The 14,091-nt window shown below is 46.9% G+C and overlaps 1 protein-coding gene and 1 long non-coding RNA gene across 3 annotated transcripts in view; one reads left to right on the top strand and one right to left on the bottom strand.

The window, feature by feature from the left end:
• LOC310844227 overlaps nucleotides 1-9,952 on the bottom strand; it is a 66,171-nt gene extending 56,219 nt beyond the window's left edge. Inside the window, exon 1 of the long non-coding RNA XR_014564015.1 lies at nucleotides 9,835-9,952. This is a non-coding gene — a long non-coding RNA (uncharacterized lncRNA). The remainder of the gene's footprint in view (nucleotides 1-9,834) is intronic.
• Nucleotides 9,953-10,204: 252 nt separating this feature from the next.
• On the top strand, nucleotides 10,205-13,785 carry LBX1 (ladybird homeobox 1). Of its 2 annotated transcripts, XR_014563998.1 has the most exons (3): nucleotides 10,205-11,211; nucleotides 12,020-12,931; nucleotides 13,368-13,785. XR_014563998.1 is itself a non-coding variant. In XM_083738050.1 (2 exons), exons 1-2 carry the CDS (start codon nucleotides 10,887-10,889, stop codon nucleotides 12,505-12,507), a joined length of 813 nt encoding a protein of 270 aa, XP_083594176.1. In that variant the 5' UTR covers nucleotides 10,205-10,886; the 3' UTR covers nucleotides 12,508-13,785. The 2 variants fall into 2 exon arrangements, 1 of the variants encoding a protein (XP_083594176.1); XM_083738050.1 differs by having other exon boundaries at nucleotides 12,020-13,785.
• The last annotated feature ends 306 nt before the right edge of the window (nucleotides 13,786-14,091 follow it).

Raw genomic sequence — 14,091 nt, 5'->3', positions numbered from 1 at the left:
ATGCTCGACTACTGAATAAACATGCACAGGATTGTGCCCCACGACTGTAAGCCTTGGAGCACCTATTTGGGAGTAAGTCCCACGGAAATCAGCAAGTCTTCACAGGGGGAGTCTTGGCGTGAAATCCTAATTCAGTTCACAGGAATACTGAGTGTGTCTAGACAGACTTCCTTCTTTTGATTCCAGAGATCATAGAATTGTAGAAATGGAAGGGACCATCAGGGTCATCTAAGTCCAACCCCATGCAATACAGTAATTTTCGCCCAACGTGGGGCTCGAAACCACGACCCTGAAATTAAGAGTCTCATGCTCTACCGACTGCGCTATCCATTGGTCTTAATTCTTGATTCTATGGGCCTAAATTTCGTAATTGATTTTACTGTGTTTTAATTGCCTTGCTGTAAGCTACTACTATATTATGTGCAGAACATTGGGACTTCTTATTGTTATCGCGGCCACCACCACAATCACCACCATCTTATTCAGGGAAGGTATTTGGCCTACTCCGTTGTATGGTAACTCACTGAGCAGCTCCACTGACGGAGCTCGTTTAGAAGGTTATATCTGGGTTTTCTCCGAAAATGAACCTCCAGAGATAACCAAGGCAGTGTCCTTCAGAAGTGTTGCACTAAAACGCCACTCATCCCCGACCATTGGCCATGTTAGCTGGGGACAATGGAAGCTGTAGGCCAAAACACCTGGCTACCTTCCCTAGAAGAAGCCAATCACACACACAGACACCCCAACCCACTTCTGTGGCACCTTCATGACCAACAGATTTAATGCTGCATAAGGTTTGGTGCACAAGAACCCAGGTGGTTCTTAACAGGAATCACTGTTGAGAGGGAAAACGCAGAGGAGATTAATAAGATGGGACAGGAAAAGATAGTTGATCAATTGATGGGTGGGGCAGAGGTGATTATTAGATCAAACCTATCCATTCTTATCAGATATGCAGATGATACAACCTTGATGGCAGAAAGTGAGGAGGAATTAAAGAACCTCTTAATAAGGGTGAAAGAGGAGAGCACAAAATACAGCTTGAAGCTCAACATCAAAAAAACTAAGATCATGGCCACTGGTCCCATCACCTTCTGGCAAATAGAAGGGAAAGAAATGGAGACAGTGAGAGACTTTACTTTCTTGGGCTCCATGCAGTTGGTGACAGCAGTCACAAAATTAAAAGACACCTGTTTCTTGGGAGAAAAGCCTAGACAGCATCTTAAAAAGCAGAGACATCACCTTGCCAACACAGGTCCGTATAGTAAAAGCTATGGTTTTCCCAGTAGTGATGTATGGAAGTGAGAGTTGGACCATAAAGAAGACTGATATCCAAAGAATTGACGCTTTAGAATAATTGTGCTGGAGGAAACTCTTGAGAGTCCCATGGACTGCAAGAAGATCAAACCTATCCATTCTGAAGGAAATCAGCCCTGAGTGCTCACTGGAAGGACAGATCCTGAAGCTGAGGCTGCAATACTTTGGCCACCTCATGAGAAGAGAAGACTCCCTGGAAAAGACCCTGACGTTGGGAAAGATGGAGGGCACAAGGAGAAGGGGACGACAGAGGACGAGATGGTTGGATAGTGTTCTCGAAGCTACCAGCATGAGTTTGACCAAACTGCGGGAGGCAGTGGAAGACAGGAGTGCCTGGCATGCTCTGGTCCATGGGGTCACGAAGACTTGGACACGACTAAACGACTAAACAACAACAACATTTAGATTACGTCCACCCCCATGATTCTGAAGAGGCAGGGAAGAGTTCACAAAGATGAGTAAAAATCTGAGAAAGTCGGTGAGTTTAAACGCACACAATACAACGTATCAATACACAGCCACACTCTGGAATATACCATGCTGCATTTGTACAAAGGGAAATGCCAGGACCTGAGCCTCCCTGGAGGCGACGCCTTCTGACCTGGACTCTTTGGCCTTGATCCCCTTTGGGAAAGGCTTGGTTGCCTAGTGGCGAGTGAGAGGCATTCTACGCATGGTCAAAAACACCTCTTCCTTGGTAGATCATGATCACATGCTTTAGCCACAGAGAATTAATTCCTGGGGAAGCTGAGACAGGCTAGTGGGGAATGACATTGAGGTGCTCTTTCTCTCCCCCATGCCTCTTCCTCGTGGCTCTGCCTTCTCTCTGCCCGTTATTTGTCCCCTTCTGGGACCGGCTGGCCTTTCTGGAAAACACAGGACAGGGATCTGCGTTTCTAAAGGTTTGATATTGCCGCTTGTCTCCGCGCTGTCCTCAGGAGAAGTCAAAACATGTTTGGGTGGCTCAACGAGGCAGACATAACTAACTGAGAGACAGGCAGGGATCAGCTATGCCGGGAAAAGGAGGTGTCACTTGTACGCAGTCACTTTGGTGATCAACACTTGGATGATTTATGCCTTCGACTTTAATTATATTTCTGTGACAGGTGGCACTTCCCTGGACAAAAGTTAGCAGAGGTCAGCCAAGACGAAGTGTCCCTTTATCAGTCCTGAAATACAACGGAACAAGATGCAACGTCCAGGCAGACAGCCCACAACATTAACTTAGCCTCCTGGATACATGAAGTGACAGACAGTGGCCCAGGATCGGAGATGAGGAAGATCAAGGTAAAATTTTGTCACACCTTTGAAAATAAATGCAATCTTTCTTCCTCCTTCCCACTCCAACCCAGACTGGGTTCTTGCATGGTTACTAAGAGCTGAAAAAACATGTCATTGACTCCCTTCAACAGAAAGACCTTGGGAATACAAAGCAAAACAAACATAACTTTGAGGGCTAACTGCTTGTTAGCTTCAGTTCAAGGAAAATCTGTTCTGCAGAAGAAGGCAGTGGGTGGGGGAGAAGTCAGTTCCTCAGGCTCCTTAAATTCAGTTGACTTATAGTTGTCAACCTAACCTATGGTCCAGTTACTAAGGAAATTCATACATTTAATTTAAGCATGTCCCACTGAAGTCAATGGAGGAGAACTGAGATTTGGATCTAGGTATTTAAAACTACCCAGTAGGGCTTGGTGAACCTTAGCCAGTCCAGAGAGGACCATGGTATCTCCAACCCATTTAATATCAATGCCATCAAAGACTTACTCTTCTTATACCTGACAGAGGGGTCTCTGAAAATCAGCAATTTGGAATGGCATTTAAAAATGGAACAGAATCCATCCAAATTCCAAGTGGCTACTGGAAACTGCTCAGGACACAGCATGTATTTAAAGAACAGGTGTTTTTAAATGTGTTTGTAAGTAATGTATTTGTTCTGTTGGGAACATGGCTTGTTCTTCCCTCCCACCTAGCCTAAGGTTACCAGATTTTTTCCAATGAATCTGGGGACACTTATTGTTTGCTATGTACATGTGAATGCTGAGAAAGCTGTAAATCCAGGGACTGTCCCCAGGAAACGGGGACATCTGATAACCTTAACCTAGCCTCAGTTTTCCTCCCACATTTCAGCTGCTTTGTCCTGCTTTCTTGGGGTTTATCTCACTTTCTTTGTACCATAAAGCGTGATCTGATCTCAAAAGTTATACACAGATGGAAACCTTCTTTGGGATGGGATATCATGGACAGCACACTCATTATTGTCATGACTCACTGAGGTCATTGGAGTGTTACGTGCAGGGCGCTTCTGATTCTTGGTGGTTGTGACCTTGACCTGTCATTTGTGGTGAGTAAGTTGACCTCTAGGCCAGGGCTGGGGAATCTGTGACCCTCCAGCTGTTATTGAACTCTCAATCAACCCCAGCCAGCATGGCCAGTGGTCAGGGACAGTGGGACTTGCAGCCCTGAAGCTTCTGGAGGGCTACCGGTTCCCTCAGCCTTGCTGTACCCAGAAAAGAACTTTGTGGGCAAAAGTCAAGGATGCAAATCAGCAGAATGAGTCAGAGGGACTTGCATATTTACTATGATATTTTAAAGAGATGATAGCATTTATGACCATTCAGTCTATAGTCCAAAATTGCATAACTGCACCATTGTCTCTAAGAAAAAAGATGTTAGGAGAACCAGGCAGAGGGTCTTCTTGGTAGTGACACCCACCCTGTGGAATGCCCTGCCATCAGATATCAAGGAGATAAATAACTATATAACTTTAGAAGACATCTGAAGGCAACCCTGTATAAGGAAGCTTTTAACGTTTGGTGTGTTATTATGCTTTTATATTTGTTGGAAGCTGCCCAGAGTGGCTAGGGCAGGCTTCCTCAAACTCGGCCCTCCAGATGTTTTGAGACTACAATCCCCATCATCCCTGACCACTGGCCCTGCTAGCTAGGGATGATGGGAGTTGTAGGCCAAAAACATCTGGATGGCTGAGTTTGAGGAAGCCTGGTCTGGGGCAACCCAGTCAGATGAGTGGGCTATAATAATAATAATAATAATAATAATAATAATAATAATTAGCATTAGCATTTCAACCATCAACCCCCCAGCAAAATGAAACTGCTAGAAACAAGAAGAGCTTCCTTCCACATCAGGACCAGGAAAGTCAGATAGAAAGATACTCAGGCCATTACATCTTGGATTTCAAGGTGCAGTCCTACAAAAGTGATGATGGAACAGAGGCTGAGCAATGAAACTTTCCCTGGCCAATGCACAATATACTTCTGGGGTTTCCTTGACTCAAAATCCCCACCATATGCACGAAATGCCTTGAGATCCCAGCTCTTTGGACATCTTCTATTTTGCACCCAATTGATTCTACTCTTCTTGATTCCTGTGGTTTCCACTCCCTTATTTTTAATGGTCAGTACTGCAAGAAAATATTGAAGTTCTGATCCATTATTTACTGGAATTTTGTCTTTGGCTTAAAGAGGAAGGAAGAGAATTGGCACCTCTAATTCCATGATACGTATTTATTTTTGAAGTCCTATTGATTTCAGTAGAAGTTATCTCCAAGACATTGTTCTTGGTATGATTGTAAATACATTCCCACTGAGTTTACAAAGTTTTCTCTCAAGTACGTATGCATATGATATCCTCTTTAAATAGTGCCCCTGAGGCAGTTACTACAATCCAGGACTTTACAATCAATGGATATTTTACCATTGGCTTCAATGGGATGCAGATTGAAGCCATAGGCTAGCTCATTTCCAAGGTGCTTTAGTGATACTTGTTTAGAATCAGTAATTTAATAGTACAACACTATCTATAAATTTATCCCAGTCCCAATATGCTTACTTAAAAGTAAGTTTCATTAATATCCTCTTTAAGTACACCACCCCTCCTTTTTTAACAACTGATTCCACTTTCGGGGAAACTCCAGAACAAACTACCTCAATTCTGATGCACAATGGCTTTAGAATCTAGCTGTTCGTGTTTCTCTTTTGCTTCGTTCTAATGCAGATGCTGGCATTATTGAAGGAGACTCTAGGTTGCGTTGGAAGATACTAAACATTAAATCAACCTCTGGCCCTTCCGACACTTTCAGATCTCGTTCTTACACTTCCAAATCCCCATCTGTAGTTTCTGGATCACTCACTTGCCTTTACTTCGAATTAATGAACTCCGGATTAAAAGAGCAAACGTGAACGTTGTGTTCGCAAAGGCTTTTAAAGAAAACCTCGGGACACCCGGAGTCTGGAGCAACTCCAGAGAGCCCACCTATCCCATTTCAACCACTTCTCTTTGCGGAACGCACCAGTCTCGCCTCCCAGCAAAAAGAGACTCCTGTAAGAACACAGGAGATTCCTTAGCCCCCGCAAGATCTCGATCCCCACCCTCCACACACACACACACACACACACACACACACACACACACACACACACACCCTTCAGACATTAAGGAGTTAAAATAAATGATGGAAGTGGTCAGCATGTGTTCTTCTTTTCCCGGAACTCCCAATATCGCCAGTATTTAAACTTAAACCGGATGCTGGAGTAGCTAGGCCTTTGGTTTGCTCAACCAAGGCTCCTATCATCATCATCATCTTCACTCCCCCACCCCATTTCTCCCTTCTTGACCATTTTGACCACTGGTTCAAGGCAACTATGGAGCTGGGAAACGAGTAAGGGGGGCGGAAGTATAGTCCAAACAATTCCAGAACTTTAAAGGGTGGGAAATGTTTAAATGTTTAAATTCCTTGCCTTGCTCGGCTAATAGCAGGGCGTTGATACAGTGACGTAGTCAATAGTGCTTGCCCAGATAACAGTGGAGATGATCCACCAGGAGAGGAGAGTCGGGACCTACTTTATTTCGTGTGACTGCTCTTTTCAATCTTATTCCAAGGCGACTTCACCGGTGCGCACATTTCGCGCGCATGGGCGAGCTGTGGCGAGCCCTTGCAAAGAGGACTCGCGAGAATGAAACGCAAGCACGCTTATTAAGCAATATTCTAAACACGTGTGCAAATCTTTTAAGGGTCTGTGTGAGTGAAATGGTATGCATTCGTTTGTTTGTTTTCTTTTTCATTTATCTGGGTCGTTTTCTTTTAAGGGCAGGCCACCAGTATCCAAGGATTCCTCTGAGGCGCGTGTAGAAAAAGTTGATCTGTTTATTTCAAACGCAGGGGACAAAGCCAATTGGCCGATCTGATCCTAAGCACGCTTAAGTTGAAGTAAATTGCTTAGATACGTCGGTTGTGAAAGGTCTCTAGCCCACTGAGCTGATGTGATTAAGACGCAGCACCAGCCCCAGCCGCCTCTAAGGTGCAGGGGGGAAGAGGATGTGAGTCTCCTCGACAGCTTCTCGGCTTGTCCTGGGAGGGACAGGCCTCCCCCGACGCCCTCTTGTTTGAATTGGGGTGAGCTGCAGCGCGCTCAGTATACATTCCCCAACCCAAAGTGACTCCAGACCGAGAGAGAACACCAGCCTGGACCGGCGTTTTATGGGTGTACCTCACCCGGCACCCCACCATTGTTGTCTCGGTTTAAAACCGAGCTTCCGAGACATCCTACCTCAAAGCTCTCAGGCCGATCAAATCTCAGCAGGCATCTCATGATCTGCTTAAAGATGCCCGCTGAACCTCTGTGTCAAAGCACACTTGTTCCAAAGGAAACTGCCATTGATTACAACGAGCTGCTGCTCCTCTCTCTGTGTGTGTCTCGTGATGGAGAGACTCCAATCATTTATCAAAGCAGGAAGCCAAAAGAAAGGAAACCACCCCTCTCGGCAAAGCCAAGGCAAGGAACCTAACGATTTAGATTCAGGGTAATTTCTCCCCTCCCCTAATCTCCTCGCAGTATTTGATATGATGAATAACCCAATATAGGCCTTTAAAAATAGGTCACTGCATAAAGAGACTCCCAGAGAGCAATAAAAAAAAGAGGGGGAAGGAGGGCGCTTTAAGGAGAGAAGCCCTTTGACTTCCTCTCGGTGTTTGTTGCCAGCATCCGCGCGCAGAGGACAAACAAACGGAGGGAGTTTGTCTCTGGATGGGAGTCAAGGTGGGGGTGAGGCGACTCCAGAGTCCCCCGACTCCAGAGGTTCCCCTGTGGTCTGAAGGAAGACCTGAGTGCTCATGGTGGGAGGTGGAGAAAGGCATTCAATCTCCCCTTCCCATATCCTGTCTATATGCGCAGGGCGGGGGAACTAGCCACGGATCTAAGACGCCCTCTTTACACCGCGATACTTAATCCAGAATAACGGCAGCGGCATGTTTCGTAAGCAGAGTCCCCGACACACTCCCGCACCTTCGTCCACAGCCAGGAACGAGCTACAGGACTATACATCTGTAGAGCTGGAAGGGAACCCAAAGAATCATCTAGCCCAACCCCGGCGACGAATAACTTTCTCGTTTTCGTCGCTTTTGTAACCGCTCTGTTTGCGAGGTTACACGAAGCAAACTAATCCGCTTCTTTCTACCCGCGAGCCTTTGGATTTCACCGCAAACGCGGGTTGTTTCCTCTCTCTCACCCTCTTTTATTTTGTGTGTGTTTGTTCAGTTTCTTTGTTCCCCCTGGAACGATACCGTGGTTTATAGGAGTAGTTAAATATTTGCTCTTTCGGTGGTTGACTACAGAGCGGGGATCCGAACTCCCTTCTCCATAGGAGCGGCGGCGTTAAAATATGGTGCCTCTGGTTTTTGCTCGTGTTGGTAACGGGAGGCGTCGGAGAGATTTATGGAATTTTAGCTTTACAGACATGAAGTTTCGGGGACAGATAATAAATAAGAGGGGAGGGGATTGGGGAACGGTTTATTTCCTCTCACTAGAGGCTATGAGAGGAATATGGGGGGGGGGGGCGAGGCAGTGGGAGGGGAGGCACGGTGATCCCAGGTAATCATTTGTGGAAAGGCTCACAAGAGCTCCTAGCGCTGGAAATGTAGGCGGAAGAGTCACGTCCCCAGTTCGCGGGGACTCTATTCCACCGGCTCATCCCGTCTCTATTTCCACAGCATCATCACCAACAACAACACTTGACTTTAACCGAGCCTAGAGCCAGCCTGGCTACACTGATTTCAGAGGAGGGGCGCGTGAGAAGGAGGGAGGGATCAGGATCCTAGTTTATGTAACTGGTTTCCACCGAAATAACTGGAGGGTTCCTCTGTTTATAAACAAAGGGCCTTCGGAAAGCTGCATCTCTCTCTCTCCACCCCCACCCCGCCTTCCTTTCCCTCGTTCCCCCCTCTTGAAAAGGGCTCGCTCCTTTCTACAGATCTCATAAAGGGCTTGGGGATGTTGCAAGATCGCCTGCCGAATAATATCCTCATCATAACCGGAAACGTGATGCTGTAATCATATTTTCATCTCGTTCCAAAGGGAGAACCAAAATGGTTTCTTCTTTAACCGCCACTACTACCACCCCCTGGTTAAAACAAAAAACCCTCCTCAAGGACAAGGATCCTCAAAGATTCTCGGCGACCCTCTGCCCTGCTCCCAGACACTCAGGGAGCCTTTCTGGGGCGAGGGGAGGAGAGGGCAGGAAAAGCCTCCACCTCGCGGGTCCCCAAGCCTTTCAGCACCGTCACCACCAAAGAGCCGTATTTCTGCTCAGTTTTTGAGTGAAGCCATACGAGGGTGGTGTAGGGAAAGTGGGGAGGAGAAAAGAGAGGGTAGGGGGAATCCTCCTTGTCAGAATCATCTGGAGTTTTTAAGGGAAATGAAATATATCCCTTCCGTCTTTGGTGGCCCTTTGCACTTGAATTATAGCAGAGAAGGATTTAGCTAGAACTATAGGGGGACTGAGCGCTCTCGTTCGCTCTCCCTCTGCTGTCCTCTAGGTATTACCAGGGATGATATATTTACCGAAAGTCTATGCACAGCTCTGTGATCGCACTACCCTCTTTGACATGTAGAGATGATGGTGATGATGATGATGATGATGATGATTAATAATAATAATAATAATAATAATATGCTTGAGCCCAAAGAGATCACCCATATTACAAATACTGGAAAGAAACTAGTCTCAGCAGGAACTAACAACAGCTACTGCGTATTTGGTTATCCTGATCTCAAAGGCAGGAGGTCGCCATGTTACTTGGATCAAGGTGAAAACTCCTACACCAATACATCAAACAATATGTCAATATTTTCTTTATTTTATTTTTTAGAAAAACAATAACCTGACATAAATGGCTACAGAATTAGTACAACAGCGCACGCAAAGGCAGAGACGCTGTAGATAGATAGATAACACATAATAATTATTTCTTCCAAAGCATGCTGAAAGGAAAGGCAGTACAAAAAGTTTATGTGGTAGGTCTTTGCCGCCTGCTAACCAGACGGATATTTATTTATTTTTTAAGACATCAGCCACAACCATTTAAGTACCGAATTAAAGGTACGGAATTACAACTTCGAAAAATAAAGTGCATATTATTTTTTTTGGGGGGGGGGAGAGGAAAAAAACCAAAAAAACACAGAAAAGATTAGAATAAGCTTTTGAACGAAAGATTTCCCTTACCTGGTGATCTGTTCGTTCCTTCTGCCTCTGGTTAGAAATAATATTTAAAAAAGAAAAAAAAAGATTAATCATAATCATAATCGAAGTCGGGAGGGGGGAATCTGGAAAGGAAATATTGATGGGATTCTGGAGGGTTATTTAATTTTTCCTCCAAGCACACTGTATTATCCTGATGCAATAAAGCCTGGCTGTAATGTAATTTTAAAATACATACGTCCAAGCAAATAGTGGGGACAGAATATGACAAGTGTATTTCGACATTATAATTCAAGTGGGCTCCACCTACCATCCGCCTCCCAATTAATGGCCTAACCAAGTTGCAAGAGCCTGCATTGGCCAGACTTGAGAGAGGGAGCTAGAAAGAGACAGGCAGAGCGAGAGGGGGCGAAAAGTGTCATTGAGGCGAAGGGATCGCCTCCCAATCAACAATAACTTGTTAGCAAGAGTCAATTACCTCGCCTCTGCCTCTCGCCGTCTTTTTTTCTCCCCCCAGCCCGAGGAAAAGAGGCTCTCCGGCGCCTCTCGCTCTCCCCTCGCTCTGGAGGAGCCCCCCCTCCGGATTTCGCTGGGGGAAGAGGGCGAGCTGGGGGGGCGAAAGACAGATCTGGGACGATTTGGGGGGTGTCTCCTAAAATAGCAGCTGGGAAGGAAAGCGAGAGGCGAGAGAAATAAAGTGGGACAGGAGCGCCTCGGCCACCTCTTTCCCAGCCAGGACTGCGGACCCTGCCTGGCCGTCCAAGGACGGCTTTCCACCGCCCTCCTTGGCCCCGTCCTCCCTCTTCTCTCTCCAGGGCCAGCAGACCTGCCTCCTGGTGGAGTTGAGGACCTGAAGTTTTGGGGAGTCTTTTTGGAGGGGGGCTGTTCTGTTTTAATTTTTCTCCTCGGTTTCTTTTTTTGCTCCCCGCCTCCTTTTCGGTTGCTCTGCGTTGGCGACTGCAGAAAAGCGAGGGAGGTCATTTCAGGCAAAGAGCGAGAGCGAGAGAGAGAGTAGGAAGGGGGCACAGGGGGTGCTGCGGTGGGGAAGGAGCCGGAATCCCCGACGCCCGCCAAGCATGACTTCCAAAGACGACGGCAAAGCCGCCTCGGTGGAGGAGCGCCGGAGAAGCCCGCTGGACCACTTGCCTCCGCCGGCCAACTCCAACAAGCCCCTGACGCCCTTCAGCATCGAGGACATCCTCAACAAGCCCTCGGTGCGGAGAAGTTACACCATCTGCGGGACTGCCCACCTGCTCTCGGCCGCCGAGAAGCACCCTCCGGCCGCCCTGCCGCTCTCCAGCCGGGCGCTGCTCTCGCAAACGTCGCCTCTGTGCGCCCTCGAGGAGCTGGCCAGCAAGACCTTCAAGGGGCTGGAAGTCAGCGTCCTGCAAGCCGCCGAAGGTAAGACCCGCCGCACGCAGCTCGGGCTGATCGGGGGCTCGCTGCCTGCCCCCTTTCCCTGCCTGCCTTCTAGCTGGGGGGGGGGGTGTTGTGAGGGGAGAGAGATGGTGGCGCGTTTGTGGAGAGCATCGGCGGAGAACTTGGCGCTTGGAGGATGGAGGCGCGGCGGGGGCTTAGGGAGGACCACAGGTGCGGGTTCTGGTCTGGACAAGAAGGGGCAGCCCCATCTCTGGCCCCCACAGCCACGCCGGGCCGTTTGGAGAGGAATCCCGCAAACGCTCTGCGGTTTCTTGCCCTCCCCCCTCCCCCAGGCGCAAACTATGTCTTTAGAGAGGAGGCAGCCCACGCGTGAAATCGGTGTGACTACTGCAGCCTGGTTTGTGCACCCAGTCGGTTTCCGCTCCCCCTTCCACCCACCCGCCCGCCCAAATTATCCTTCTTCCCTCCGGCCTCGATCAAGTCCCCTTGGCCATTAAGATGCTGGGGGCGAATAGTAGAGGCCTACTTTCCTTCTTCTGGGCTGGGATTCGAGAGTCCTCCTGGCTGAATCGGTGGTTTGTTTTGCTTTTAAATTCCCTTCTTCCAATGCAGTTAAGGGAACCCCCAGAGTAAGGAGAGGGGAGGAGGAGGAAGATGGCAAGAGGGGCCTGCTGGTGTTTTTGGGGGTGCCGGATGGCTTCCTATGGCTTTGTGGCCTGGGAGAGAGCAAGCGAGAGAGAGAGAGCGAGAGAGACTGGATAAGTCTCGTTGGGCTGCCTGTGTGGGGGGTGAGCGTGAGACTGAAAAGCCTTATTCTGCCTATTTTCAGGAAGGGATGGGATGACTATATTTGGCCAGAGGCAAACCCCCAAGAAAAGGAGGAAGTCTAGGACGGCCTTTACAAACCACCAGATCTACGAACTGGAAAAGCGTTTTTTGTACCAGAAATACTTGTCCCCCGCGGACCGAGACCAGATAGCGCAGCAGCTGGGCTTGACCAATGCGCAGGTGATAACGTGGTTTCAGAATCGCAGGGCCAAGCTCAAGCGGGACCTGGAAGAGATGAAAGCAGACGTGGAGTCTGCCAAGAAACTGGGACCCAGCACCCAGGTGGATCTGGTAGCCATTGCCGAGCTGGAGTCGACCCCCGAAGGGAGAGCGAAGTCGCGCTCCCTTTCGCCTGCCCTCCCCAAGCATGGACTGGAAGGCAGCAACAGCCACCTCCAGCTCTCCCCCGGCTCTCCGCTCACGGACCAGCCGGGCAGCAGCAAGGACTGCTCGGAAGACGAAGACGTGGAAATTGACGTGGATGACTGAGGGGTGGTGGTGGTTGCTTCTTCTTCTTCCTCTCCTCCTCCTCTTCCTCCCCCTCTTCTCTCCCGCCCTCCTTTTGCCCCGCAAACAAAAACAAACGAAGAAATTGACAAATCTCTCCCTCCCCGCCTTCCTCCTCCTCGCGTTCCCTTCCACCAAGACACAAGGAGAGAAAGTGTCCGCTCCTGCGCCCTCCTCATCACCCGGGGATAAAAAATAATAATAAACAGAACAGAACAAAAACAAACAAACAAACAAAAACAAAACCCACGCCGGACTTTAGGGGGAACTGCAAATCAGCTTCCTTGGCGACTCAGTAAAGGCGGTTTCTTTTCAACAAAAGCAATAAGCAATATAAAAGAATCACAATTATTGTTAATTATTATTATTAAAGTAGGAAACAATATCCCAACGGCTGCCAAACCAGGTAGCTATCACTTTTTTTCTTTTTCTTTTTTGGAACGGTGCAATTATGGATAGCTTCTGTATAAATATTTAAGCATATCTATTGGGTATTTTCTTTTTTTGAGGGTTTGCCTTTTTTAAAAAAGAATAATAATAACGATATACTTTTTTGTTGTTTATAAAAGGACTCTTAACCTTGGAGTAAATGCCACCTCTTTGATGCTCGGTTAGACGGTTGTTTTGAAAGGTTTTCAAAATCCACTTTATGTGAGAATTAAGTTAAACCGTAGTTCCCTTTGCTCGCATGCTCCCTATATGCACGTTTCTTCCCCACCCCCTTTTCTTTGGCATTTTTGTTAGGTTGTTTAATTCTCAATTATTATTATTTTTTCTGGGATATCGTGGGGGTTTGGGTTCTATCGCAAGTTTAAAATATATACTTTCTTTCCCACCCCCAGCGCCTAGGACTCGGTCTCCAATGAGATTTCTGCCTCGTTTTACCAATTAAAAGCTATTTTTACCATTTATTGCTATTGTTGTGCTTTTATTAAAAAGGAAAAAGAAAGCTACCTTTCGTATTTTTATATGAAGGTAGTTTTAAGAAAAGAATCTAGACTTATTTTTTACTCTTTTTTAGAATTCTTTTGCATGCTACCGAAATAATAAGACTAATACCGCTGCTCAAAATGATAATATCAACAATAATGAAGAACAGATCTAGCCATCAACAGATGGGAATATTAACGCTATAAATACAAATGTACAGGTTTGAAATGTTTTTCTTTGATCTGTAAAAATAATTTTTTTAAGGCCTGCTTATTTAAGTTACAACAGGGACGGTGTTGCTTTATATCTTGTCTCTTAGAGTTGTACAGACAAGTCTTTTTCCGACACAATAAAACCTTTACAATTTTAATATACACTTTTTAAGGTTTTCTTTGGGAATGAAAGTTTTTAGATATCCCGTTTATCCGTTGTTATGTATAAAAAATGTTCCTTTCGTCACTTTGGCGAGTGATACAAATGTGTTTCAGCTTTGGGTGTCACCAAGTTGGCAGTATTTTGAGGTGGCTGAACTGACAGCAGGAAATCTGCATTTCATACAGGCTACACGTAGAAATCTACTTAGAACTGAAACTGTGTTTCTTTTTTTTGGGTGGGGGCGTTATCTTAAAGTAATAA

Source organism: Podarcis gaigeae (assembly GCF_964106915.1).
Source record: "Podarcis gaigeae genome assembly, chromosome: 5".
NCBI classification, from domain to species: Eukaryota; Metazoa; Chordata; class Lepidosauria; order Squamata; family Lacertidae; genus Podarcis; species Podarcis gaigeae.
Note: the sequence above shows the minus strand (reverse complement) of the source record. Positions and strands in the feature narration are given on the sequence as shown.